Source organism: Nelumbo nucifera, chromosome 5 (genome assembly GCF_055504915.1).
Source record: "Nelumbo nucifera cultivar China Antique chromosome 5, China Antique-T2T, whole genome shotgun sequence".
In the NCBI taxonomy this organism is placed as follows: domain Eukaryota; kingdom Viridiplantae; phylum Streptophyta; class Magnoliopsida; order Proteales; family Nelumbonaceae; genus Nelumbo; species Nelumbo nucifera.
In genome coordinates, this window is record NC_142653.1 from 60,415,007 (window position 1) to 60,442,237 (window position 27,231).

Consider the following 27,231-nt stretch of genomic DNA (forward strand, 5'->3'; position numbering starts at 1 on the left):
GACTTGTCTCTGGAAATGTGGGAAACCACGTAGGGTGCATGGAGCCAACTGTTTCAGCTGCAAAACCCCACCACCTTTCTGTAAAGGATCATGTCCACTCATCATATGAGTTTTCCCTTTGGCCTCTGTCAGACAAGGTTCAGAGCCGTTTTCAGGTAAACCTTTCTGTCCAGTGAGTGTTCACCCATCATATTCGTGAACGCCAAGGTACCGTGAGAGAGTTCCCATTTTCTGGTGAAGCCCCTCCCACATCGGTTTATGACGCCCCTATCATCTTATGAAACACTTAGACAAGCCCAACAGCAAATGGATAGCCCATTTTCTGGTGCGTTTCCTCATTATTGAAGGACCCATCCTCATGCTAATGATGGAAGGCCTTTATAGAGTTCATCACATGAATCTCCCTATCACGTGCACTCATATTTACTGGAGGGAACAAGAATTACGTCCTAGTTTATTTTAGGTCAAACCAAAGTGGCTCCCACAGACTTTCATAAAGCCAGATTTTGGTGGGCCTAAATCGGCTAGGGTTACGCATGTAACATCTTCAGGAGGTGTGGGGCCCACCATTGAGGGAGGTCATCCAATGACCAAAAGGGACACCATGGCAATGATGTGCATTCAGCCATGGTGTGCGCAAGAGCCACTATCGAATCTGCATGGGCCAAGCACTTATGGCCCATGAACGTAGCACATCACACATCCATACATCACATGCAGGGAGGAATTGATCCAATCAATTAATTATCTGTAAAAGCCCATTTGAAGTCCATTTGAATCCATAATAATAACAATTAATATCATCTAGGTATATGGGCTGAATCAGGGTTACCCAGTTCAGCCCATATAGCTTGTTCTTTTGAAGTGGGCTTTTGGCAGTTTTAACAATTTAAAACTGGGCCTTATAGGTTGGGCCGAATTAAATATCCAATTAATTATCAATCCTTAGGCCCATATGAACAAAAATTAGGGCTGATATACAGCCTTAATCGAACTCTAGATTCGGTCCAAACAATTTGAACCAATCTTGGTTCGAATGGGTCTAGGGTTTGATTTTTAATTAAATCTTTAATTCAAGAAAATAATCTGAAATTAAAGAACTGATAAAAGAAAACAAGAATCAATCAATCCAGGGCTGTTCGTACAATCCATCCTGCAAAACAGAGGTTAGATCACAGAATGCAGTTTCACAAACTGCAAATCGCTGGTAGCGAATGTCACATCTGCGAAATCTCCTTCCTTGCGCTGCCATCTTTGATTCAAAAATAAAATGAATAGAAAACCTAATTTCTATTATATTTACATCAGATCGAATACCTAATACATTGAGTCAAAAAATAAAAAAAAATATTTACAGACCAAATGTAATGATTAAATCAAGAAACTGCAAATCTTGCAGGTTCCCTGCGCAAACCAAGAATTCGATCTCCTTTTGTACGAACAACCCATAAATCAAGAAAATCATAAAGAACTATTCTAAACAATAATTAGATTTATATAAAATTAATTTCAGATTATTCGGCTATTAATTTTGGGAACAAATTTCCCAAAACCCATATCTGCGCAAATCGGGTAGAACACCTTCTGCCCATTTGCGCAGGTTCAGATCTGAATTAAATTGATTCAAGATTTGATCTGGGCTCTGGTACCACTGAAGGGATGGGATATCCATCACATGGACGCCCAAGTCTTGCGGAATGGATTGGGCGAATTTCAAAAATTTCTCCCATCTTTGCAGGGAATCGAATTCCTTATATTTGAAAAACATGTTTTTCAAGGATCAATCTTGAATCAAGAACCAAAAGGAGTAGGAGGGAGGATGTACCTGATACAGAGAAGCAATATCTCTCAATGGAGGTGTTCACGCCCAAGGAAGGATCCAAAATCTGCTCCCACTGAAGATGGCGCAGTGCAGGATGGAGTAGAATCAGCAATGTTCTTCCAAAAGAACTTTGACCCTTCACAAGAATCAACTGGACGGCTTGTGAGTACAGCTCCAACCAACCTTTTCCCAAAAGATTGGAATCAAGATCAGATCTTGATTTCTCCCAAGAACTGGAGATCGAACTGAAGGTGATGGCGGCAGCAGGAAGGAGGCGGCAAGAGAGAATTCGTAGGGTGCAGAAATCTCTCTTTTTGTGATCTTCAGCTCTGAAGAGAATTGAACATCAATCACTAACTGTGTATCGCCCCTTTCTTTCTTTCATAATCTTAAAGGTCTTAAAGGGATCAACTCCTAATCCCATTAGGAGTTGCTAATCCAAATCATATTTGGATTAGAAGTCCCTTTAAGTGATAAGGGATAACCCTTATCTTATCTGCAGATCAGATCAGCCATCTCCTAATCTAATTAGGAGGCTTCTAGATCTAAATATCATTTAGATCTTGGACTCTCTAAGTGGATAGGGTCTAGGCTCAATTCTATCAGCTGATCCATCTCAGAATTCGCCTCTTTAAGTGACTGATCAAATCAGCCCAGTTCGAAATGGGCTTAAGGCCCATTTAAGGTTATATACTCACTTAGCCTTCCAAATTGCTGCCTAGTTGGGCTTCCTTGTATGGCGTGGGACCCAAACATTGATTTACACATCAGCCACATGGGTTCAGCCCAGCTTTTGTTACAAGGCCTGGCCGAATACATTGTTATGGACAGTGCACCCCCTGAAACCCATCTTGTGGGCTCTATGGGCCCAACACTTACCCTAAGTGGTCCTTGGGCCAAGCCACCTTGTAACACCCAGGGACTGTGGGCAGATGCAAGATTAGCCCATCAGGTATTATCCTCAATGGTTTTACACTTAACCTCTCAGCCCATAATGATCAAACACTGCCCGACAAGGGAGGACCTCTCCCTCGACTGCAAGGAACAGTGTTGCACTCTCCGCTTACATGGATCTCGGGAATTAAAACCTTTTGCAAATCATTTCGAAACCATAACATATATATCTTTATATATAAATATATTTTGTAAAACAAAATCTCAACAATTGAAATCGGTTGCCGGCAGTCTTGGTTTCCATTAGAGAGAGTGCATCCCCCGATCATTACCTTTGTCCGACAAAGGGGCTGATCCTGTCACTATGATCACCCACTTAGATGAATTCTCGGACTGTCCCAACATACCCAGGTTTTGACCCCTGCTAAGGATCTCACTGATTGGTACATCAAAGACAGCCCAATCCAGCACCTAGTGTAGTATCATAATCGAGTCTAGGGGTCAGGTGTAACTTTCCAGTTTTGCCCATCTATATCTAAGGTCCAAGGCAATACTGAAAATCTGGTCCGGTTCAGAGGTTCTATTAATCCTACACTGCATGTGCTTCGGGTCTCACCCTAGTAGCTGAGACAAGCCACCCCAACAGTTGGCCGCACATCAGTGTCAGCCTTGGCAGGATAAATCTCCCCAGACTTACCCAATGGCTGTGAACATTCTAAACTAACACAAGTCTCATTAAGTGTCCAGTTTAAGGGTATTACACAGAAACACACCACAGGAACATGAATCAAATGTGTACTTTATTCATTTACAATAAATTCATAATGTACATAATTCTGATTGAAGCCAAGGGCATACAACTGTCTAACAGCTCCCACTTGCACTTAGTGGGGAAGTTAATTTACTTGTCCCTCACTCGTCCCGACATTGCTTATGCCGTTCATGTTGTTAGTCAGTTTATGCACAATCCCAAAATTCCTCACATGAAGGCTGTAGAAAGAATTCTCAGATATTTGAAGTCTTGCCCTGGGAAAGGGATTCTGTTCAGAAAAAACAATAGAATTGAAGTTGAAGGATATACTGATGCAGATTGGGCTGGTTCTGTGGGTGACAGAAAGTTGACTTCACGTTACTGCACTTTTGTTGGGGGAAATCTAGTTACATGGAGAAGTAAAAAACAGAATGTTATTGCAAGGTCTAGTGCAGAAGCAGAATATCGAGCTATGGCTCATGGTGTTGCGGAACTGTTGTGGCTTAAAATTCTTCTTGGTGAACTGGGAGTGAAGGTTGAGTGTCCTCTCAAGTTGTACTGCGACAACAAGGCTGCTCTCAACATTGCAAATAACCCAGTGCAACATAATAGAACAAAACATATTGAGACAGACCACCATTTTGTTAGAGAAAGAATAGTCACAAGAGAACTCTACATTCCTTACACTCCCTCAGAGATGCAAATTGCAGATGTTTTAACTAAAGGGCTAACCACAGGGAAATTTTTGGACTTACTGGGCAAGCTAAACATGATTGACATCCATGCTTAGCTTGAGGGGGAGTGTTGGTTCGGCTGATATGTTGTTATTCTCTTGTCTGGGCTGGGTATTAGAGTCTCTAGTTAATGGGCCTTAGTAACTGGGCCTATTTGTATCTTGTGTTTTATTAGATTGGGTGTTCCATCACTAAGGATGGAGTTACTGATCCAGGTGTCTTCCAAGAAAAAACCCAATCTCTAGTACACACATCATACTTGATTAGGCTGAGGAATTGGGGAAGGATACTATGACTAGCCTTCCACAGAGAGTTCAAAGTAGCCCGTCGAGACACTCCAGCATCCCAACCTCTAGGTGCACATCCATGAATACTTCCTATAACCTTATGCCAAAGCCTCTCTCTCTAAAGGCCATCTCCAAAGCTATTTACCCAACAGAGCTGTGTTCTTCTTCTCTATATTACCAATCCCCAAACCCCCTTGCTCCTTACTTTTGCATACTATGTCCCACCTCACCAAGTGATATTTTCTTCCTTCTCTTGACTCCCACAGGAACTCTCTCATGATCTTCTCTACTTTCAGCACCTCCCTATGTGTCATCTTAAAGAATGAAAGGAAGAAAACTGGGAGGTTTGGTAAGGTCAACTTAATTAAGGTGATGTGACCCCCTAGAGACAATTCCTCCTCCAAGCTGATAATTTCTTGGCACATCTTTCAATGATTGGGATCCAAAAACTTCCTTCCCAAGGGCTGGCTCCTAAAGGCATACCTAGACATTTCAATGGCCAGCTAGTAATAGGACATTTAAAGAGCATTATCCACCCTAAGATATAAAGGTTTAAGTTTTATTATTTTCGTAGACATGCCATGTATTGAACTGTTACCATCATTAAGAGCAGAATAACTAATAAAAGTGAATGTCTATGTTTTTCACCAATTTTCACATCTTGTACATGGAAAGAATTTATTCTCTTTCTTGGGTTTATCTACATCATTACAAATATATCTTGAATAAGTTCTAGGGTTCTGGATCTTCTGCAGGTCATTATTTGGGGGTTAAGTGACATGTCTACGTTTTTCACCAATTTTCTCATCTTTTACATCTGAAAGAATTTGTTCTCTTTCTTGGGTTTATTTGCATTACAATGAATGGCTTATTTATATCTTGAATAAGCCTAGGTTTCTGGATCTTCTGCAGGTCGTGATATTGGGGTTAATCTTCCAATTTTGCTTAATGCTATTGTTGCGGAACTTCCCCCTGACAGGAGTACAATGCTTCGCATTGGAATGACTAATCCTCCTTTTATTCTTGAGTACTTAGAAGAGATAGCCAACGTTCTGTCTCATCCGTGTGTATATTCCTTTCTTCATGTACCTGTTCAATCTGGAAGTGACTCAATTCTGACTGTAAGTGCAAAGTCAATGTGATTATATTGTTTCTTCTGAAATACTTGGTCAACAGCCATATTAAAAATGTAAACTTAGGGTCTACTAGCTTTAGAGGTGCAGTTGTTGTATGTAGGCTCCTGAAAAAATGACTTCTCTCATTTTTCAGGCAATGAATCGGGAATATACTGTGAGTGAATTCAGAATTGTTGTAGATACTTTGATGCGACTTGTACCTGGGATGCAGATTGCTACTGATATTATTTGTGGATTTCCTGGTTAGTGTGCATAGCATAGTTAAAACTTTGGCAGCCTTGTCTACTTCTTTATTATCTTTATTGTTTTTTGGTAGTACCTATTAAAATGTGTAAAAACATGGCCTTGCACCTGATGTGTTCCTTGTAGGGAACATTTCTGGTTTTTGAGATATGATTTATAACCCTGTTCTTTACTATATAATGCTTATACTTTTCTTTGGCCTCATATTAAAATGGCATTCCAAAATTTTATTTCTTTTTTTTCCTCGTTTTCCACTTTCTCTCTCTCTCTCTCTCACACACACACACATGCAAATGCATGTTCCACTAAACTAGTCTATAGCACATTAGTAATATCAATATCCAAAAAGTTTCTGCCTAATAGAAGATCTGTTTGTAGTTAATTCTTGTGGATGTTTCCTTTCTTTTTGATGTTTTGGTTAAAGTTTATAGTTCATTATTGCAAACAAATACATTCAAAAGAGCGATATGTACACAATCAGAATGCAGATCCTGGACCTCTAGCAGGCTCTCAAATTGTTTATCTGCTTGGGATCTGAGCAAAAATCATGCTGTGGGGGTGGGGTGGGGAGTTGGGATGGGATTCCCAGGTTGTGATAAGATTGATGCAAGACCTATCTAAGGATCCTGAGCACTAGGCACATTTAGAATGGACGACTAGTTCAGATGGATCCCAAGGTCTGCATACCGACTTGATAATCCTCTTCAGGGATGCTTATATGCTTTAATAAAGTAATCAGGTTATTTTTCCAAAAAGAGTCAGCAATATTGAAGGTCAGCTATCTTGGAGGATCTTCTACTTCTGTTGTGTATGATTTATTTAATTCTTGTATGCTTGCCATCATGGAATGGAGTCTATACTGCCCTTTATTGATTCTTGCTTTTAACAATGTTTATTCAGTTATTGATTGTGTTGACATCTCCAAGAAGGAAAATAGTAGATTGGAGCATGTTTTAGCTCAAAATTGTTCAAGGGAATAAGAATATTTGTGAGAAAGTACTAATTTGTTGCATTTTTAGGTGAAACTGATGAAGATTTTTCTCAAACAGTCGGCCTTATTAACGAGTACAAGTTTCCTCAAGTTCATATTTCACAGTTCTATCCCAGACCTGGTATGCTGTTTTGATCTCTGTTACCACCTTTGTTTCTAATCAAATATTGATGCGTGATGTAGCTGAATGGAATGACAAAACAGGATTTATGTAGCCAATCCCATATGGTTGGGACAAGGCTTAGATGATGATGATTGATACATGATATAGCTCTAGTTATTACTTGGTTCCATTATATGTGGTTCAGTCCTCCAAATCTGAGATTAGTTTCTGATTACAGCAACAAAAAGAAAAGAAAAAAGGGGAAAACAGGAGGAACAAGAAGGTTGAGAAGAAGAAGAGGAAGAAGAGAGTTCGATAATTCTCTCTCTCTTACTAATCTTTTATTAATCAGACTTAATCAAGGTTAATTACAAACCTGCCCTTAAGTGGGCAGCCAGCTTATCAATAACTTAAAAGAAAACTAAAAAGAAACTAGCAGGCCCATAAAGAAAGGCCCATTAAAACATAAGTAATAAAAAGAACACTACTTAACAAGAGAACAAGCACTAGGGCCCATTCAGCCTAGTCTCTCTACACTCCCCCTCAAGCTGAGTATAGATATTAATCATGCCCGGTTTGCTTATATAATGTATCAACTTCCCTTTTGGAACACCTTTTGTCAAAACATCGACTATCTGTTCTTCGAAAGCAACAAATGGCAAGCAGACCTCCCCTGAAGCAACTCTTTTCTGTATAAATTGTTTGTCAACCTCTATGTGCTTAGTTTTGTCATGCTGGACTGGATTATGAGCAATGTTAATAGCTGCCTGGTTATCACAATATAGAATCCTTGGCTTCTCACAATCAATACCCAATTCTTCCAAAAGTGACCTAAGCCACAATAATTCTGAAACTTAATGTTCCATTGCCCTGTACCCTGCCTTAGTTGAGGATCTGGCCACTACAGACTACTTGTTACTCCTCTAGGAATTAGTGTTCTCTGCCACCATAGCACAGTATCCTGAAGTAGATCTCCTATCATCAATACATTCAGTGTAGTCAGCATCAGTGTATGCTTCCACCTTCATGTGTCCATGCTTAGCAAACAAGATACCTTTCCCCAGAGTACCTTTCAAGTAACACAAAACCCTTTGCAACTGCTAAATGTGTATCTCTGGGGGAATGCATGAACTGGTTAATGACACTCATCGCATAAGAAATATCTGGCCGGGTCATGCAAATATACAACAACTTCCCAAGTAGTCTTTGAAACACTCCCCGGTTAGTAAACAATTCACCTCAGTAGCTGAGAGCTTATGATTTAAGTCAATAGGAGTGGAAGCCGGTTTAGCACCAAGTTTATCAATTCCGCTAGTAAATCAAGAACATACTTGCGTTGAGAAATGAAAATACCATCCTTAGACTGAGCCACCTCAATTCCTAAGAAATATATGAGGTCACCCAAGTCTTTGATCTCAAATTTAGTATTGAGAAATCTTTTGAGACTAGTCACTTCCTAAGTATCATTACTAATAACCACAATGTAATCAACATAAACAATTAGATAGGTCACCAAGGAGTCTCTCCTCTTTTTTTTGATGAATAATAATAAGTTTATTGATTCAGAAGCAAATTAGAGTGAGTTCATACACCATCCCAGTGAGAGGCACGAGCTGCAACCCCTCATTGAAACTTACAAGTAAACTAGGAAAGAAAAACAAGAATCACAACTGAGTCCAAAATAATTCTTCCCTATTTACTCCTTGCTTAGCTAACACATTTGACAAGGTATTTCTTGATCTCCCCACCCACTGTACAGTGACCAACATATTCCTTGTCAACCAACTAAATTTCTTCATTTCATTCTTGTATCGCCACATAGCCTCTTCAGAATTTTTCAACCAACCCACCACCACTTTGGAATCCCCCTCGATTATTAGTTGTTGTACCCCCAGCTGGTTTGCAAATTGGACCCCTTGTACAACAGCTAAAAGTTCTGCCCTGATGGAATTCCCAATTCCCAAAGGACCTGAGTAGAGCAACAAAATCTCTCCCTTCTCATTTCTCAAAGCACCCCCACTCCGGATAATCCTGGATTACCTATGCTGCTTCCATCAAAGTTCAACTTAATTGAGCCTTCGGGTGGAGGAGACCAGCTTGTAATTGATTTGGCCTTTAAAGATGAACACCTTGCTACTGCTGATCAATTTCTCCAAATGTCATCAAAGGAGAATTGATGAAAGATTTCCAAGGTCTTCAGCCAATGTATTGCCCTGTTTAACACACAGTCTTTCAAATCATGGCTGTTCCTTTCCTTATCTTGAAAAATTCTGAGATTCCTCTCTTCCCAAAGAGTCCAAGTCAATGCAGCACGAGCACATCTCCACATAATTCTTCCTATTTTTGTAGGCCAATAAAAGGTAGAATGGTTGAAGAGTATGTGAACTTCTGCTGGTAGACTCCAACTACCCCCAAACAACGAAAGTAGCCAAGCCCAAAGGTTTGCAGAAAAGGGACAAGATACTAATAGATGGTAACAATCCTCACCGTGAGCTCTACAGAGGATACACCAATTAGGAGAAATACAGAGAAAAGGTCTTCTCTTTTGTAGGTTGTCTAAAGTGTTTACTTTCCCATGGAAAACTTCCCAACAAAAAGCCATAATTTTTGGGGGGACTGGCCTACACCAAATTTCTTTTGACGGAAAGGGTTGGTGAGTAGAAAGTTGAGAGATGGACTTGAAAAAAGAAGCACAAGTGAAGGTTCCATTGGGTCTAGGAGTCCAAACCCTCTTATCTGGCTTGGAGGGATCCAAACAAACCTGATTAAGACACCCGAGCAAAAAAGAAAGAGACTCAATTTCAGCATCCCTAAGTCCTCTACGAAAACCAAAATCCCAAGTAGGATCTAAGGGTGTTCCCAAGGGTGAAACAAATTTTGAGACCACCTCTTTTTTGTACAAAGAAATAGAAAAAAGCAAGGGGAACAAATCCTTTAATGGTGAGTCTCCTACCCAAATATCCTCCCAAAAAAGGATAGAGTTGCCAGAACAAACTTCATACCTGATAAAATTGAGGAATTGAGGAAGGGTGTTGTGAATAGCCTTCCATGGTGCTGCTAGGTTAGCTTGCCTCGATACACCAGCATCTCATCCATTCTCTGACCTCCCATGAATGCTTCCCCACCACCTCATGCCACAATCTCTCTCTTTCCAAAGGCCATCTCCACAACCATTTCCCTAATAGAGCTTGATTCTTTCTAGTTACCCTCCCAATTCCCAAACCCCCCTCTTCTTTACTTCTGCACACAATTTCCCAATTAACCAAGTGATCATTTTTCTCTTGTCCCGGCTCCCATAAGAAGTCTCTCATCAATTTCTCCAGCTTCCTAGCTTCCCTAACTGGTATCCTAAAGACAGACAAATAATAGGTAGGTAAGTTAGCCAATGTAGCTCTTATTAGGGTAATTCTTCCTCCTAAAGGACAGTGATCGGAGGTGACCCTGGGTAAAGCCCTAGCAACCAAGTTTTCCAAACTATTCTCCCAAGCAAGGTTAAAAAGGAATCTATTCAACTTCGAGCACAAAGGGGTTTCCTGAAGGTTGGACCAAGTGTAACTGGCTTGCAGCAGAGGTATTTCCTTCAGTTCACAATCTTCAATAAAACCTTTAAATTTCCTCATGCTTGTTGAGATTACCTGTTGGGGATTACTGGTTTCATCAGAGAATCTAATGACGTTAAAATCCCCTCCCAGGCACCAAGGACCATCCCATAGCCCCTTAATGGCATATAGTTCCTCCCACATCTCATTTCTCTCTCTATAGGAATTAGGGCCATAAACATTGGTTAAGACCCATACACACCCATTTTCTACATTCTTGCACTTAATGGAAACTGAGAATCTGCCTATCAATTCTTCCACTACTTCCACCACATCCTCCCTCCATAGTGTTACAATCCCCCCCGAGGCTCCCCAAGAAGGAGACGAGCTCCAACCTAAACCTCTAGACCTCCAAAAACTCCTCACCCATCTCCCATCTAATTCCATCAGTTTGGATTCTTGTAACAGCACAATATCAGGTTTTTCCCTTCGGAGTAGGTCTTTGATCACCCTTATCTTCCTTGCACTCCCTAACCCTCTTACATTCCAGCTAATAATTTTCATCGATACAAAATAGCAAAGGAACCCAATAAGAGGCCATATTCTCCTCATTTTAGGCCCTTCCTCCTATCCCCTCTACCACTGAATTCTAGATCCCCCTCAATGTCTGAGATTAGCCTTTCCACTTCAGATATTTTTTTCTTATTTGTTCCTCTTTTCCCCCCCTTCCCAATTTCTCCATCCTTTCCAGCCAATGTTTGAGAAAGAATTTTACCCTTCTCACACTTATTTTTGCTACAATATCTTTCTACGAGTCATCCCTTTTTATTTTGTTCCTCCATCATCATACATATCAACTCCCAAATTCTATCCGCCTACCCCTTACTACTTCCTTCCAACACCCTCTCTCCTCCTTCCACTATCACCCTCTCTCTTGCATCAGAAATTCCTGGATGGGAAGCTGGGATATCTATTACAGGCATAGCAAACAAGTCAGTACCTAAAACAGAATTGACACCCATACCTGATAGAACGGGGGTAGGACTAGAATCACTGAAAATAACTTGCTGACAGGCGGCACATGGTTTTAAGGCCTTTCCCCTTTTTGGACAAGGTTGGGAAGTAGACATGGTGAAAGAGTCACTTCCTGACGACCTACCCACTTGGAAAACCTTTCTCTGTGTTTTCGACACTGGAATACCTGCATCCATCCTCACGGCCGATTCTTGTCCCTCTCCACCAACATCTTGTAATTCATTAGACTCAGGGTCAGCTCCCTCGACGAAGGTAGGAGGAGTTTTCACAGCTTTAGAACCAATTTCTTCACCATTCCTAGTCTTCCTGCCACCTGCCTCTTCAGTCTCTTCCTCTAAGAACAACTCTGTATGCAAACTTTCTGTTTCAAGAAGATCATTGTTGCTTTTTGGAGACAAACTTCCCAGACTTAGCGTTTCGTCTCTATCAGAATCGTCATTGCTATTTTGTTCACTCAACCAATCTTCAAGCCCTGTTCTGTTCTCATCACTAGGCTTCATGTATCTCGGGTTGCGCCTATCTGGTGAGAGACGGTTCGCCTCTCCTCTTAACAAATAAAGTATGATCAAACTGAGTCTATGTATAACCGAAAGAAACAAGAGCAGCCCAAAATCTTTCAAACCATGCTCTAACAGACTGCTTGAGGCCATAAAGCGAATTTCTCAATTTACACACATTTCCTTTCCATACACCCTTGGAGATAAAGACATATAAACCTCATGTAAATTGCCATTTAAAAAGGCATTTTTAACATCTAATTGGTGAAGAGGCTAATCAAAAGTAGCAGCAAGAGATGGCAAAGCTCGAACTGAAGTCATTTTTTCCACAGGGGCAAATGTCTCTAGGTAATCAACACTGTACATCTGAGTATAACCTTTAGCAACCAACCAGGCCTTGAACCTCTCAATAGTGCCATCAGAGTGATACTTGATAGTGAATACCCATTTACAACCAATTGGCTCCTTCCCCTCAGGCAAGTTCACAATGTCCCAGGTATGGTTCTTATGCAAAGCATCTAATTCAGTCATCATAGCATCCCACCATTTAGGTTTAGATAAAGCTTCTAGTACAGACCTAGGGACAACATGTGTAGAAATAGAGGCAAGAAAGGAATAATAGGTTGGGGAAAGAAGGTTGTAGGATAGGTGTTTGGAGATGCAATGGGCTGTATACTTCCTTTTGCCTTTGCGAAGGGCAATAGGAAGATCAAGGTCTGTGAAGGTATCAAAAGGGATAGAGGAGGGCTGACCTGTTATCTTAGTAGTGACGGGAGGTGGAAGAGGCTCAATTGAAGGAGGGTAAACAACTTGCTCACACCTTAATCTTCGTCTTTGGTACCACCGTTGGAGTACAGGATGAGAAGTAAATGTCGGAGGATGAGGCAGAGGAGGAGGGGGAGCTGGAACATGTGAAGGAGACTCGATGGAAGAAGACTCAACAGAAGTAGATGACTCAAGAGGAACTAGAAGAGGAACAACTGGGGACATGGCAAACAATTCATTCGAATGTTCCCCCTCAGGAGAGGTGCCAAAGAAAGAAATAGCCTCTGCAAATGTGACAACCCTAGATACAAGACGGGTGCCACAGATTGGATCAAAACAACAATATCCCTTCTGTGTGGAGGCATACCCTAAGAAAACACACTTGCGTGCTTTAGGCTCAAATTTATGTCTCCGGTGGCTGTGAACATGGACGTAGCAAGTGCACCCAAAAACTTGGAGGGTAGGAGAAAATAACTCCTTAGAAAAGAGAAGGCTAAAGGGGGTTTTGAAACCTAGAACCCGGGACAACATACGGTTGATCAAATATGTAGCTGTAAGGACAACATCCCCCCAAAACTTAACAGGAACATGAGATGCAAAGAGGAGTCTTATTGCCACCTCAACTACATGCCAATTCTTCCTTTCCACCACTCCATTCTATTGTGGAGTGGAGGAACAACTTCATAGGTGTGTTAATCGAGTACCCCAGTAGTCACAACATGAGACACCTGCCTAGGCGTTGCCTTGACAACTATGGTTTCCTGTCTCAGACCACCACCAGTAGTCACTGCATGATTTTCCCAGGTTGAAGGTGGGCCATGTAGTTCATAACAATAGTTAATAGTATGTCCTTCCATACCGCTATGTGTACACCTCCTCGAACCATTACTACATCCTCGGCCACGGGCTCCCCCTGAATCTCAACCTCCAATACAACCACCAGCACAATTATATATGGGTCCATCACCACCACCACCACAACCAGGCTGAACCTCTCGGGCTCCTCCTCCATCTCCATGGCCTCCCCCTCTTGTAACTGCAAACACAGACTTATCTGATATAGTGGAGTTTTCTATAGGTCCAATCGAGATCCTCCAGCGACGGGCGAACATCTCTTCAAGAGAGGGAAGAGCAGATCCTCCTAGTATCAGTGCTCTCACCAGTTCATATTCAGACTTTAACCCTACTAAGAATCTAGTGACATCCAATTGCTCTCTCTGTTGTTGCTGAATCTTGACATCAGATGTAAGGGTGTGATACACATTCAACTCATTCCGAAGATTTCTCATACTAACATAATATTCCTCAAGATTTTGATTACCCAATTGCTGATTAAAATACTCTTGATACAGTTGGTAAACCCTAGTTGTGTTGTCTTGTCCAGAATAAAGCTTCTTTGCATGATCCTAAACCTCCTTGGTTGTATCTAAGAACATAAAGTTCACACTGATCTTGGGTTCTATACTATTCTATAACCATGTCATAATCTGTGCATCCTCTTGCTCCCATTCATCGTACCCTGAGAGTCATCTGAGGGTTTATCTTCCTTCACATGCTTCACTTTCTTCTTAGCTTCCAGAAAAACTTCAACAGATTTAGTCCAAGGCACATAATTCTCACCATTTAGTTTGATAGATGTCATCTGCACATCTGCACATTCAAATAGTCAGAGAGAACCATTACACTAGACTTGCTTTCACTACTGTCTCCCATGGCTGCAAAAAAAAAAAAAAAAATCACTAGTCTGTCACTCCACTTCACTAAAGAGTCACAACACTACACCTCAACAGCTTATTATTGCTAGAGTGCCTACTGTCACAAGTTTCAGCAACAACACTCACTTTTGTTCACCACTTTCAGCAACAACACCACTGCTGTCTTCCACTTTCAGCACCATAAACCACCAAAATACACCTCACGTGCATAGTATTAGGTTCTGCAACACATCGAAATCTATTCCTCCCTAAAACAGTCATGCAACCTACCTATTTTAACCCCCCAAATCAGACTTCTGCTGTCATTCAACTACACCACTGAAACCAGCCCAATTTTGAATCGAATAGAGGGTTTTCTACCAACCGCACAAAACAGCCACAACACCACCCATTGGAGGCATGAAAACCTCCATAACAAAGAAACGATCACTCCTTTTTAGCCTCTCTTTGGAATCTCCTATCGGTTAGTGAGAAACCTGCAAAACCCTAGGAGGATAGGTGCTGAAAAGGAGAAAACTGGGTTGGTCTGAACTGGATTATATTGGCTCTGATACCATGATAAAGTTCAGACCAGTGATATTCTTAAGTTCAAAATAATGAATAGAAATAAATACTGGAGAAAGATTAGGAGAAAGAGAAGAGAAGAGAAGAGAAGAGAAGGGGAGAAAACAAAGTCTGGTTCTATTTATAGCTTTCTAAAACATTGTACAAAGTCTATTGTGCCCTCACTTAAGTGTGGGGCACATCACTTAACTTATGATCTACTTGTAACTACATCGGCATATAAAACGATGTAAATTGACTATACTACCCCTCAACAGCCGACTCTAACAATGGCTTGCATGACAACTTCAGAACGTATTCTTTGTCTATAACCTTAGTTTCTTTGCTTTTGTTAATGATTTTGGAACAAGACAATAATTTAAAAAGGTGTATGCATATGCTTCTTTTATCATTTCATAAAATATCATTCTGCATTTTGCATGTTTTTCAATGACTCCACCGTGTCTATAATTTTTACAATATTCTCATACAACATTTCCGACATTTCTAACATGTTTCTTATGTTTGGATGACCGACATTTCCACCAACACCGGCATTTTAAACCTTGCTCCTTAAGCTGCCTATGTAAGAAATGGCTTTTGCATAATATTGATGAAAATTTTATCTATACTGTAACAAGCTTATATGATACCAAACTCATGCATATAATTTCAACATTACCTACATCATGTGGATCACTCATAATATGAGAACTCAAATGTCTGCATATTAGACTATAGAACAGAAGACATGCAGTTATTATCTGTTACTCCACCTGCTATGAGCTATTGAGTTCCAAATAATGGTTTGCACAACATTACAATGCTTAACATTTTATATAAAAAAAAGACAATTATCCAATGTTGGTCCCAGATATCTGGGGTCTTGGGAGGGGTAGACTGTGTATGTTCCTAAGATTTGGCATTTTTTCAGACTAAGTGGCCACCCTCAGACTCGAAACTATGTTCTTATGTTTGCCAGCCCGAGATTTTACCATTACACCAAGTAATGACCCCTATGCCTAACAATTTAAATATTTACTGTATATAAGGGTACTCTTGTTATATGCAAATATTCTTATTATGAAGTATAAGAATAAGGGCACTCTTGTTATATGCAAATATTTTGGGTTGTCACTTTATTAGTGTTATACCTTTTTTAAATATAAAATCTTCATGTATATCAACTCATCTATAAACAATTCTAGGGAATAAATTGTAATATGTGATTTTTTTTTTCCCAGTTTGTAGGAGTTATTTGTTTTGACCCGTGTATTGTAATGACAACGGTTTATCTATCAATTAAGTAAACAATGAGATTAATTCAGATTTTTGAAGAACATCGAGATTAATTCTAATTGAACAGAAAGCAAGTGAAAGAAAATAGGGAGAGAAGAGAGGAGAATGTGGGAATAAAAAGAAAATAACCACATCTGTTCAGTTGATATTTTTTCTACCTTATCTCTCAGTAATCATGCGGCTGCAGCTGGATATAAATAGATTATTAATAAGTATCTAGTTGCTTCAATTACCCTGTTAAGTAAAAGTTATAAACTAGAGTGTCCTTAATAATTCAAGAGAAATTCCAAACTACGCTGCCACCCATAACTATGTTGATTATATACTCTTTTACATAAAATAGCACGGGATCACTCTAAACGTTCCAACAATTAGTTCTATTTATATTATCTCTTCATGTATATCAACTCATGTAAAAACAATTATATGGAATAAATTCTAAATACGTGAGTGTATCAGTTTGTAAGAGTCAGCTCTTTCGATATTGCCATGTCTCTGTGCCTATGTTTTGTATGTATAGGAAAGGAAAATATGGTAATTTAAGAATTAATTAGGTTTTGTATTCCTATCTGAAGAATAACAGTGATTTAGCTATCAAAGAAGTAAACAGTCCAAATTGGTTATGGCATGAATAGAGGTCCTAAAGTACCAGTACCTGCTTATGAAATTGACTATATCCTATGATTTTGTGGGTTTACATAGTGAATGCAAATTTTCAGTTGATACTCTGGTGTGCATACAGGAACGCCTGCTGCAAGGATGAAGAAAGTTCCAAGTAATATAGTTAAGAAAAGGAGTCGTGAATTGACTTCAATCTTTGAATCCTTCACACCATATCAGGGAATGGAAGGTCAAGTAGAGAAAATATGGATCACTGAAATTGCAACTGATGGAATTCACTTGGTAAGACAATATGCGTGTACCTTTTTCTGGTTGTATTTTATTGCTAAGTGTCAGTAAAGAAACCGTATTTATTCTATAATAGGGGTCCTGGTGAACATCCAAGGAAGTAAAACTGAAAGACTGGGTGGTCAGTCATCATAGGAGATTTTCTACGGTCCTTCTGATTGGAAGAAAGCCAAAAGAGTGAGGGTGGTTTGTATTTAGACTGTTGGCACTAATTCAAGCAGGCATAAGTTTTCCTTGAGGGAGGAATTTGGGTATAGATCTGTGCCACAAAGGAAGGGCATTGGCACAAGGATCTGATAACCTTAAAAGAATGGACCTGGGTAAGTTTAGGTTGTGCATTTCTCCTCATCTTTCCAGCAGTCGATGAACTATAAAACATAGGTTGGAAAGGTGGTGCCAGGAGTGACTGTAGTTCAATCCCTTGTTCATCCACCCTAGGAATAAAATCAGTATGTTGTTCGATTATACCAGATTCCTAGTGTCAAATTCATGACAACCTAAACCATCAATTGTGGTTTAAGTTATGTAATCTGTCCTTTGTTTTTTGTCTTTGCGATATCTATGTTCTTGATGTGCTTTTAAGTTGTTATCTAATCTGTTCTCATGGCATGGCTCAAGGTGGGTCATACCAAGGGATATGTGCAGGTTCTTGTAAATGCTCCTGAAAGCATGCTTGGAACATCAACCAACGTAAAGATAACATCCATTGGGAGGTGGTCAGTGTTTGGTGAAGTGATTGACACTCTTGACCAAATACCAGACACTACATTCAGCGGAATAAAATCCACTGTGGATAAATTTCATCTTTGCTCTGATCTGTACGAGACTTGTGCATGCTCAGGACAGCCAGAGCCATGTGCTTGTGCAGAGCAAAACTGCAAGGAGCAAAATGTTGTGAGAAAAAGCACCAACACAAGGGCTGACAAGTCACTGGAAGAACAAAAGAGTAGGAACCCAATTGGGTGGTTATGTAGGAGGCGAAAGGTTCAGAGGCCAGAATGCATGGTAAATGGACATGCTGTGAAACCTATCGAGAAACAAGTGATGAGGAAAAGATTGGGTGAGCTGGGTGTTATTGATTGGGCTCTACTATTTGGGATACTTGTGAGCTTTTTTACAATTTTAGCCTTGCTTTTAGATCTGACTTTTAGGATGCAGTCGTCCAAATGAAAGAGAATAGTGTATCGTTCACATCCATAAGTTCTTTTAGTGATTAAGCTGCAAATTTTGACCCGTGTATTGTAATGCCATATATTATTTTTTTAAGGAAATGCATAAATTTTGCTTTCATTAGTAAGTGATTTTAGGCATCGATGTTCCTATTTAATTAAAAGCCATGGATTTATCCTATACTTTGGGGGTGGTGACACTCAGGTCGTCAACTTTGAGTGGTTATACCGAACTGTCTATTTGAAAATCCTTTTGTGCAGTCCTGATATTGAATTTGTTGAACTGGTTTGGGAGAATGTTAGATTCTGATGCAAGGTCAGTCTAGTAGAACTCGAAAAAGCCCCTTGTGAAAAGGTCTCACAAAATATATGGAGTTATGGGATTTCTAATGTTTCAAGGCGCACATGCTGCAGGTAACTGAAGGAATGAATACTAATACCCACTTAACGTTTCCCTTCGTTTTCCTTATTTGTTGTGACTTGTGAGAACCCAAAGTCTTTCACTTCTAATTTATGACAGAAGAACTTAGACTGGATTCCTTACTGTTCCATTTTATCTCCAGTTGGTAGGTTGGAACTCAGCTGCTCAATAGGCTGTCTAGTCTAATGTCTGGCTTCAGTCCTAAAGGCGTTGCTCCCAATTCATAAGTTGCAGGCATGCAGCCTTTCATCTCCTTGGTAGCTGACAAGGTTCTAGAGATTCTGGAGTAAAGAGCCACAAAGAATGGTTTCATGCGTGGGGAAGAATATATAAAATATGCGTGTATATGTACAGGAAAAGAGATTCTTTGGTGGGTGGGGGAGTTTATTAAGGCCTATTTGTTTGTTCCGTTGTCTGGTGCTGGTGCTAGTTGGGATTCACATTCTTTCTTACACTTGAGTAGATAATGGTGGGTACAGGCGTACAGCCAATGTTTGATACATAACTAATAAATAACATGGTCTGGACAAAATAGTCTCACACTCTCAAAGAAGCATGTCTGCTTTGGCAGGCAATCTTTTGAAGAAATTGAATGGTACTGAAGGCATCCTGTTCCTGAACCTGGGATGCCGTAAGAGATAAAGCCCCACCAGCACTGCTACCACCTGAAACGGTGTCACATACAGAAACACGGCCAGCATCAAAGAGAAGAAGATGAAAATAGCAGTGGCCCTTGGATCACGCCAACTTAGTATGCCTTGAATCCTTTCCCCCTGTGTTGCCAGGTCCCCAGCCACCGTCTGCACCTTTCCTGCCACGCTACGCAACCTATCATACCTCATCCTCACAATGTCCGGTGGCCGTGAAGTTGGGAAGGTGTCAAATTCTTCGTCTAGCTCATCCGGATGGGCCATGTCTGCCTGTGACAACTTTGTGTCCATGTAAGGTGGGTGCCTTGGCCTAAACCTGTAGTTCCATATACCAATCACAAAGAGGTAGAGAAACACCGTGGGTAGGATCAGTTCTGGGTAGCAAACCAGTATGAAGAAGAGCACATGCACCAGGCAGGACGTCACTGGGTTCCTCCAGTTGCAGATATCATCAAACCATCTGAACACAGCCGTGATTATAGTGAGAAGCGACATTATGCGGTGGAAGTTGGCCTTGCTTCTCCTGAGGCTCCACATGTGGGAATCCACATCAAGCATGTATTCAACAACCTCCCTCCGCAGCGGTGGCTCGGCGCGAGCAAGTCTAGACGCCACTATCTGCATTGCCTGGAAGCGAAGCATGTCTACATGCCGGACTGGAATTGGCTGGACGTAGTGCATCTTGGGAAGCAATGGCTTGGAATAGAGGGTGATCATGTTCACCCAGGCTGTGCATGTGAAGCGCACTGCTAATTGGAGCTCTCCCGTCTTCTTCAGACCACTGGTCTGGAGGGCCAGCAATGGGTAGAAATGGGTGTATATGCGATCAGTCTCCAATGTCGATAGCCGGATTCTTACCTTTCCGATTCTCTGGTCCTTGGCGTCACTGCCTCCATTAATTTGACAGTTATCAAAAACGCCAATGGTGATTACAGTGCAGGGGTCGTGTACCTCCCAAGTGTACTGCTCATTCCATCGAGGCGCCAGACTGTTGAGTTGGGTTCGTGTTCGAATCCACTTATTCCCATACTTGGCAACGCAGTATGCATCGGTTGTTCTGCCGCTTTTGGTCTTCATGGGTAGCAGATTTCTGGCACTCAGAATTCCCAGCTCTAGAATTCCAATACTGGGTTTCCTGAGGTGCTTGGAAGATGGCTGCAGATCACTGCTGTAATGTGTGGACTCATCGAGGACATGGTATCCTGTATCTAAACAGAGTCGGATATGAATCTTGCTAGAGAATTTGACCTCTTTCTTCTTCTCACCCTCTGCAGCAGCTTCTTCACTTGATGATGGTTTCTCAAGGTTGAACCAGCGAGGGTTGGGGAACTTTTGGGGATCAAGTCGTGGTGGGGCAACTGAAACGGGCAGTGCCATCCTTCCCAGGATTTCATCCTTACCAGGCCCGACTCTGTCCTCGACGGTGATGACTAAGAGCTCATCCAATGGCTCGGATGCCACAAACATGAGCTCTTCATTCCAGATTGGATTGACAGAACGCATTTGGGAAGTACGACTCATCCTGAGCTGGTTCCCCAGTTGTACCTTGACGTACGTGTCAGGAGCTCGGCCTTTGTCGGAGGGGACAAGGTCCTGAGCTTCAAGAACAAGCAGTCGGAGATAGAAGAGTTTGGGAGAGAAGTAGACCTGTGATCGAGTGTTGGCAAGCTTCTCAGGATTAATGGAGTGAGCATCAGAGTGCCACGCCTCGGAAAAGCACTCGTCGGCTTGGGTGCCCACCCACACTGCCAGCATGATCTCCCCCTTCACCTTCTCGCCTTTCTTGTCCTCCAATCTGTACCACTGCGGTGCCAATGGGCTGTCCGGCGGGACTCGCAGCGGAACCTCTGTAAGATCGAAGGCGACTCGACCCACAAAGTCATCCTTGCCTATGTCCTTGTCCTTCACCACAATCTCCAGCATGTTTGCCTGAAATTTGTCCTTGGAGAAAGCAAAGATTTGCCTCCATACCGGATTCTGGTTCTTCTCGAAGTGTTTTGTGGACCCTTTGTAGTTGCCCAGCTTCACTTCCACGTACGGGTCGAGGCTCCCTGTTACGTCCATGGCTGGAAGGTCCTTTGCTTTGACGACATTTACATACAAGTAATGCATCTGCTCGACGAGATCGTAGGTGCTTGCAGTCTTGTCGCCACCCCTGTACCCCATACGGGCTGCCACCGACGGGCTTGTCTCCACCAGCCCGAATTCTGGATGTTGTCTCAGGACCTGCATATTCATGGCGGTAGGTGGACCGGCACGGGCATAAGCACTGCTCATTTCTACTGTGACCGGCTTGTCCTTGGGTGGTTGGGACTCAAACGCAAAGCCAGAGAACAATGGCGTCGGACCAGGCATTGGAGCAGGAGCAGGACCGGGAGGGGGAGCACCGCCAGTTGCAGTCCCAATTGAGTAAAAAGTTCTGACTTCCTTTTCCTTCTTTTTCTTCTTCTTTTCATTGCCCTTGCTGTCTTCTTCGAGCTTGTTTGTGTTGAGTTCCTGCAGAGGAGGAGGCTCCACAACACCGGCGGCATTGGATTGTGGAGGTGCAGAGTATGGTGAGTCATGAGCAGCATAGAGTTTGAGAGCGATGTCACCGCGTATATTGGAGAAGATGCCTCTTTTGTCAAGAGGGTAGCGTTGGATGGTGGCTTCAGACTCGGTGTAAGGTACAGAGACGCCGGAAATCCTTACTCGGCCGAGGAAATTCTTGTGATGACCACCACCTTTCCGGTCGTTGTATACGATGACATCAATGATCTTGTTGGGAAGATCATTTGGGTCTGATACATTGAAGACAAGCTTCTCATTCCAGGCCGGACTGAGGTCTTTGGTCTTGGTCTGAGTGCGGTGGCGCTGATCATCAAAGTCTACTTCAACGAAGGGACTGGCCGATCCTTGCCCATCTTTGGGCATGAGGTCGCTGGCGTTCAGAACCTCCACAATCAGCTTTGTCATGGCGATGATTCAGAAGAGATGGGCAGAGGTTCAGGATTAGAATTCGGCCTCAAAGCAGAGATTGAAGTGGAAAGTAGGAATATACAAAGAGAAGAATAGTAAGACTAGGGGAAGGTGGGGGAGGAAAAGGAGATAGGAAGAAGAGTAGGCGGTGGGTGGTGGATGGTTTTTGAGTAAGAAGACAGAATTGCTAGAGTGAGGAGAGAGAGAGAAAGAAGGTTTAGTGAGAGTGAGGTGTCGTTTGGTGGAGGGAGGCTGGGCCCATGCGTCTACATCTCTGATTGAACAAGAGATTCTGGTAACTCAGTGAGAGAGAGAGAGGTGTAAACTGTAGATTACCTTTTGATGGAGAGAGAGAGAGAGCAAAGGCTTTGTTTGTTTATTTATTTTGATTGAGAAGAAATCATCTTCTCCTTGAAACCAATGAATGAACGATTTTAACAGAATTCGGCCTTTTTGACAGAATTCTTCCTTCACAGGGATGTTAAGCTGACCCACAATTAATAGCAGCAGGTGGGGAGTCAACTTTTGAGGCTAAAATAAAAAGTTCAAGTACTGTTTTCTCCTCTTACTCTGACACAATTCACTCAGCCGACACATGGTATTCGGTTGTCCGGAATGAACTTCGAACCCGATCCGATTGAGTGACCCGGATTCAATGTTCCGCTCTAGTGGGTGTTTATTCGGATTATACATTTGAATGATTCAATTTATTAATAACTAATAGGGGTTTGGAATGGGAATTGAAATGGGCTATCCTGATTTCAACTGTTTGGTTGGGTGGAATAGGAATTTCATTCTCATTCTTGCTGGAATGACATTCCCCTATTGAGGGAATGGCCATTTCCTATTCCTCCATTGGAAATGAAATTCTATTCCTGCTGATTTTAATTTCCATTTTCATTCCTGTCTGAACCAAACAGTTTATGGGAATGGACCATTCCAATTCCGATTCTGAAAGATTTTGATTCCGATTCCGATTCCGATTCTGACTACGAACCAAATGGACCCTAAGTTACTTGGCACCTGGGATTATATGCTGAAGATATATGATATTTTGATCATTTTTAGTTTAATTTATTAATGGTATTTAACATTGAAATTTCTCTAATGTATAAGTTTCGGATTCATATTAATATATCCGATTTCAGTCTAAGTATATCCTCTTCGATCATCTATTTGCATCACTATGGATATTATTTTATAAGGTTATGTTTTGTTTGACATAAAATAAGAAAGAAACCACATTTTAAAAGAATTGATTTATCGATGAGAGATATCAAACTTGAAAAAAAAAATGTTGTATACTTAGAGTAAGCAATGTTTTCAAATTGATTCAGACGGTTGGATCATTCGATTCGGGAACTGTCCAGGCAATCAATTCTATTTTACCCCAAATTATTGATATGTTCAAAGGTTTTTGACCATTTTTTATTTTTTTTTAATTTTTTTGCTAGAATAGATCATTCGTTTGAACTGGATGATTGAACTGTAACTTAAAAACCGGTGAATAAAAAGGTTTCTATTTCGGGTTATTTTTTAAAACATTGAGAGTAAGTGCTGTTTTTTTTTTCACAATTTTTAGTATAAGTGGTTTTGATGTTAGTAACATGGCAATATTAAAACATAGGGGAGATTTCTCTCTCTTCTTTTGCCATCCATTTCTCTCTTTTTTTTTTGTTTGATTGCATTTGCACTTATATATGGGGAATTTAAAAAATTGTTTTATGAGGGGATATGGACAAAATAATCTACTTTTATAAAGTTGATCCATTTACTAATGGCTTTTTGTTTTTGTTTTGGTAATGGGTTGATTCATGAGGGTAATTTTCAATCACATTCATAGAGCATTCAAGGTCATAATTTAGACAATAACCGAGTGATCTTAACCATCCATCCAACAAATTAAATGATTGAGTTGAAATTCTGAATGTATGGCTCTGATGTGATAGCAATTAGGCGATGGATTGATGCGATAAACTAACTTCAGACATTTAATGGAAGATCTCTATCGTTGAATATATAGAGAAAGGTGGGCCCCGCAACATGGAAGTATTGGTGTTGTATTGTCAAAGGCCTTTCTTGGAGTTGGGTATTTGGGTAATTCGAGGATTGGTCCCCAAAATGAGAGAATGAGAGAATGAGAGAATGAGAGATGGAATATGTGTGGGGTAGAGGATGGTGCGTGACAGAGCACTGAGAGAAGGCTGTGTGGTTTTGGCTTGATTGGGCTTGACGCTCAGGTGGAGGAGCAACTGAGGATATATACACACCACACTTACCAAATGCTTTTGAGAATTGCTGAACAGATAATAATAAAAATGATAAAAACAGAAAAAATAAAGAATAAAGTAATAAACAAATAATGGATAACTGGTATTTGATAAAAGTAGGCTATGTTTGGTTTGATATAAAATAACATAAAACAGAAAATTGTGGGAAAGCTTTTAATAAATTTCATAATTTTTTTTCCTTCTTTTTCTTAAGGTTTCGTTTGCTTATTTGGGTAGGTACATTTATCCATGTTCTTTTATTTTTTAGGTAAATAGAAAAATAACCATTTTAACCATAAAAAATCTATTATTAAAAGAGAATTTTATCCCATTTAAGTGTTGGCAATTTTTTCTTCTAAATAGGAAAGTTAACTGTCCAATTGAGAGATTGGTATCACTTACTTGGGTATGTGAGATTCAAGGAAAATAAATTTTCTCTGAACCCCACATGAATCTGAAAAAGAAATATTTTCCCCTCTCAAAATCTAAAAATCAAATGAGCCCTAAGGCTATGTTTGATTTGAAGGAAAATGTAAGGAAAGGAAGGGAAAGACAGAAAAATCTATACAATGCTTGTAAAAGTTTCTCAACCTTTTCCTGCATTTTTCATCAAACCAAACATAACCTAAGAGTTAAAAGCATAAAATTCTTTGCTTCTCTCTTATTTTATATCAAACCAAACATGCCCCTTATGCTTTTGAGTTACTTCTTAAAATCAAGTGTTTAAATCTAAAAATCTTAGGATTCTCTTAAACTTACACCGAATACATCTCTATCAAACATTCTCCGGTAAAGACAAACATATTATGAAAATTTACCGCATACCCATAATTATTTCCTTAACTTACAGAGGAAGGAGGCCAAAGTTTGAAACTTATTTAATGTGAGAAACAAATAAGGTGATGATATGTTTGAAATGAGTGAAGAACATAAAAAAACTAGGGAAAAGAAATGAACAATGGGTACTTTTATTATGTAAAAAATAATTAATAAGGTCGATTGGTTGGTCAGCGTGATTTCCTTTTTGTTCAATAAACAAGTGTTAATTGTGCATGAGAACCATTTCTGTCATGATCACTAATAGTGACCCAATAAAAGTATCAAAAGTCAGAATAAATTTAAGAGAATCCCAAAAAAGTGAAGTGAGTCGGCTGGAAACAAAACCTTTTAGGGGATATTCAACAAGAATGTCGGTTTTGCTTTTAAAAATGAAAACAACTGTAGACAAAACAATGCAATTTTACTGCTGTAACAGTTCTTTTAAACAAAACCAATTATCTTGTAGAATACCCCTTAAACAAAATCAGTTATGTTCTCTACTTTTCCCTTTTTTTTTCTACTTTTTCTTTTAGACCAAACACAGCTTTAATGATTTTGTTATGGATCAAACAGTTTGTCCATTTGAACTGTTTTTATATCAAAATAAACTTGAGAGAATGGATAAAATAATTTGTAACATAGATTGGTATTTGTATTTGAGAAAGCTTTGAACAAGTGAACCATTCTAAGAACGGCAGTCCAAAAACCATTTTACTAGGCATTTGACACAGTATTTTACAAGTGTTCCTTTTCTGCTGCTATGTCATGCATGCCACATCAGCAATTAAATGGAATCGGGAAAAAACAGTATTTGGCAAAAAAAAAAGAAGAAACAAAGCTTTTGCAATGATTCTCACAGAAATGTCAAAATTTTGTTTCATGAATTGCGTTGGTGATCCTGAATCGCCCTGGTGACATGGCACATTGAAATTTTAAAAAGCTATCTATTTTTTGAGATGTCACATACTTGTCATTATAAATGTATAATAATATTAAGCCAAATCACTTTAAACACCTAGTCAAAAAAAAAAAAAAAAACAGATGAAACAAATCACTTGTTAATCAGGGACTACTTGTGAAACAGAATGCTTGTGAAACGCTTCGATGCCAAATATCACCATGATTATTGGTTTATGATTCTGATGGTCCAACTGTCTGTTTTGGTTCAAGTCTGACAACACTGCCCAAGGTTTGTACAGGTTTCCCTACAGACCTACTTTTCCCTTCCTTTCCAACCTTTTTCTTCAAATTAAGCAAACACAACCGTAGTGTTCATGTTTTCAAAGGCAAAATAATTTTGTAAAACAATATTTTTGGTAACAGCTGAATTGGCTGAGTGGACAAGCGGTTGAATCTGGATCAGCTAGAAACAAGGCTAGTGTTAAATAAGTCGTTAAGAAATTCATGAACTGCTTAATGGCTGAAATTGAAATTGGATTGTTTATTATCCTTGAATATTTTATTAATTAATTACTTTCGTTTAATAAAGAAAAAATCTATAATGCTGAAAAGACATGATACCAGAAGAGCTTAGACTTTTTGGTACCATAATTGAACCCTTCAATAAAAACAGAGCAATAGATGGTTCAATTCAGCCATTTTAAGCCGTTATCAAACGGCTGAAAGCATAATTCAACCCCTTCTTCACCGACCAAATTAAACCAAAGGTAGTTGGATCTAC

The 27,231-nt window shown here is 40.2% G+C and overlaps 2 protein-coding genes across 3 annotated transcripts in view; one reads left to right on the forward strand and one right to left on the reverse strand.

The window, feature by feature from the left end:
- The window catches only part of LOC104588556 (Methylthiotransferase), a 36,152-nt gene extending 17,599 nt beyond the window's left edge, over positions 1–18,553 (forward strand). For both annotated transcript variants that reach the window (XM_010246534.3, XM_010246535.3), the window contains 5 exons: positions 5,401–5,609; positions 5,758–5,866; positions 6,887–6,979; positions 17,097–17,257; positions 17,882–18,553. In XM_010246534.3, the coding sequence (XP_010244836.1) occupies positions 5,401–5,609; positions 5,758–5,866; positions 6,887–6,979; positions 17,097–17,257; positions 17,882–18,433 (1,124 nt within the window). In that variant the 3' untranslated portion in view covers positions 18,434–18,553. The remainder of the gene's footprint in view (positions 1–5,400; positions 5,610–5,757; positions 5,867–6,886; positions 6,980–17,096; positions 17,258–17,881) is intronic.
- Positions 18,554–19,281: 728 nt separating this feature from the next.
- LOC104588557 (C2 calcium/lipid-binding plant phosphoribosyltransferase family protein) lies at positions 19,282–23,023 on the reverse strand. Its single transcript, XM_010246536.3, has one exon. It carries the CDS (start codon positions 22,456–22,458, stop codon positions 19,399–19,401), a length of 3,060 nt encoding a protein of 1,019 aa, XP_010244838.1. The 5' UTR covers positions 22,459–23,023; the 3' UTR covers positions 19,282–19,398.
- Positions 23,024–27,231: the final 4,208 nt, after the last annotated feature.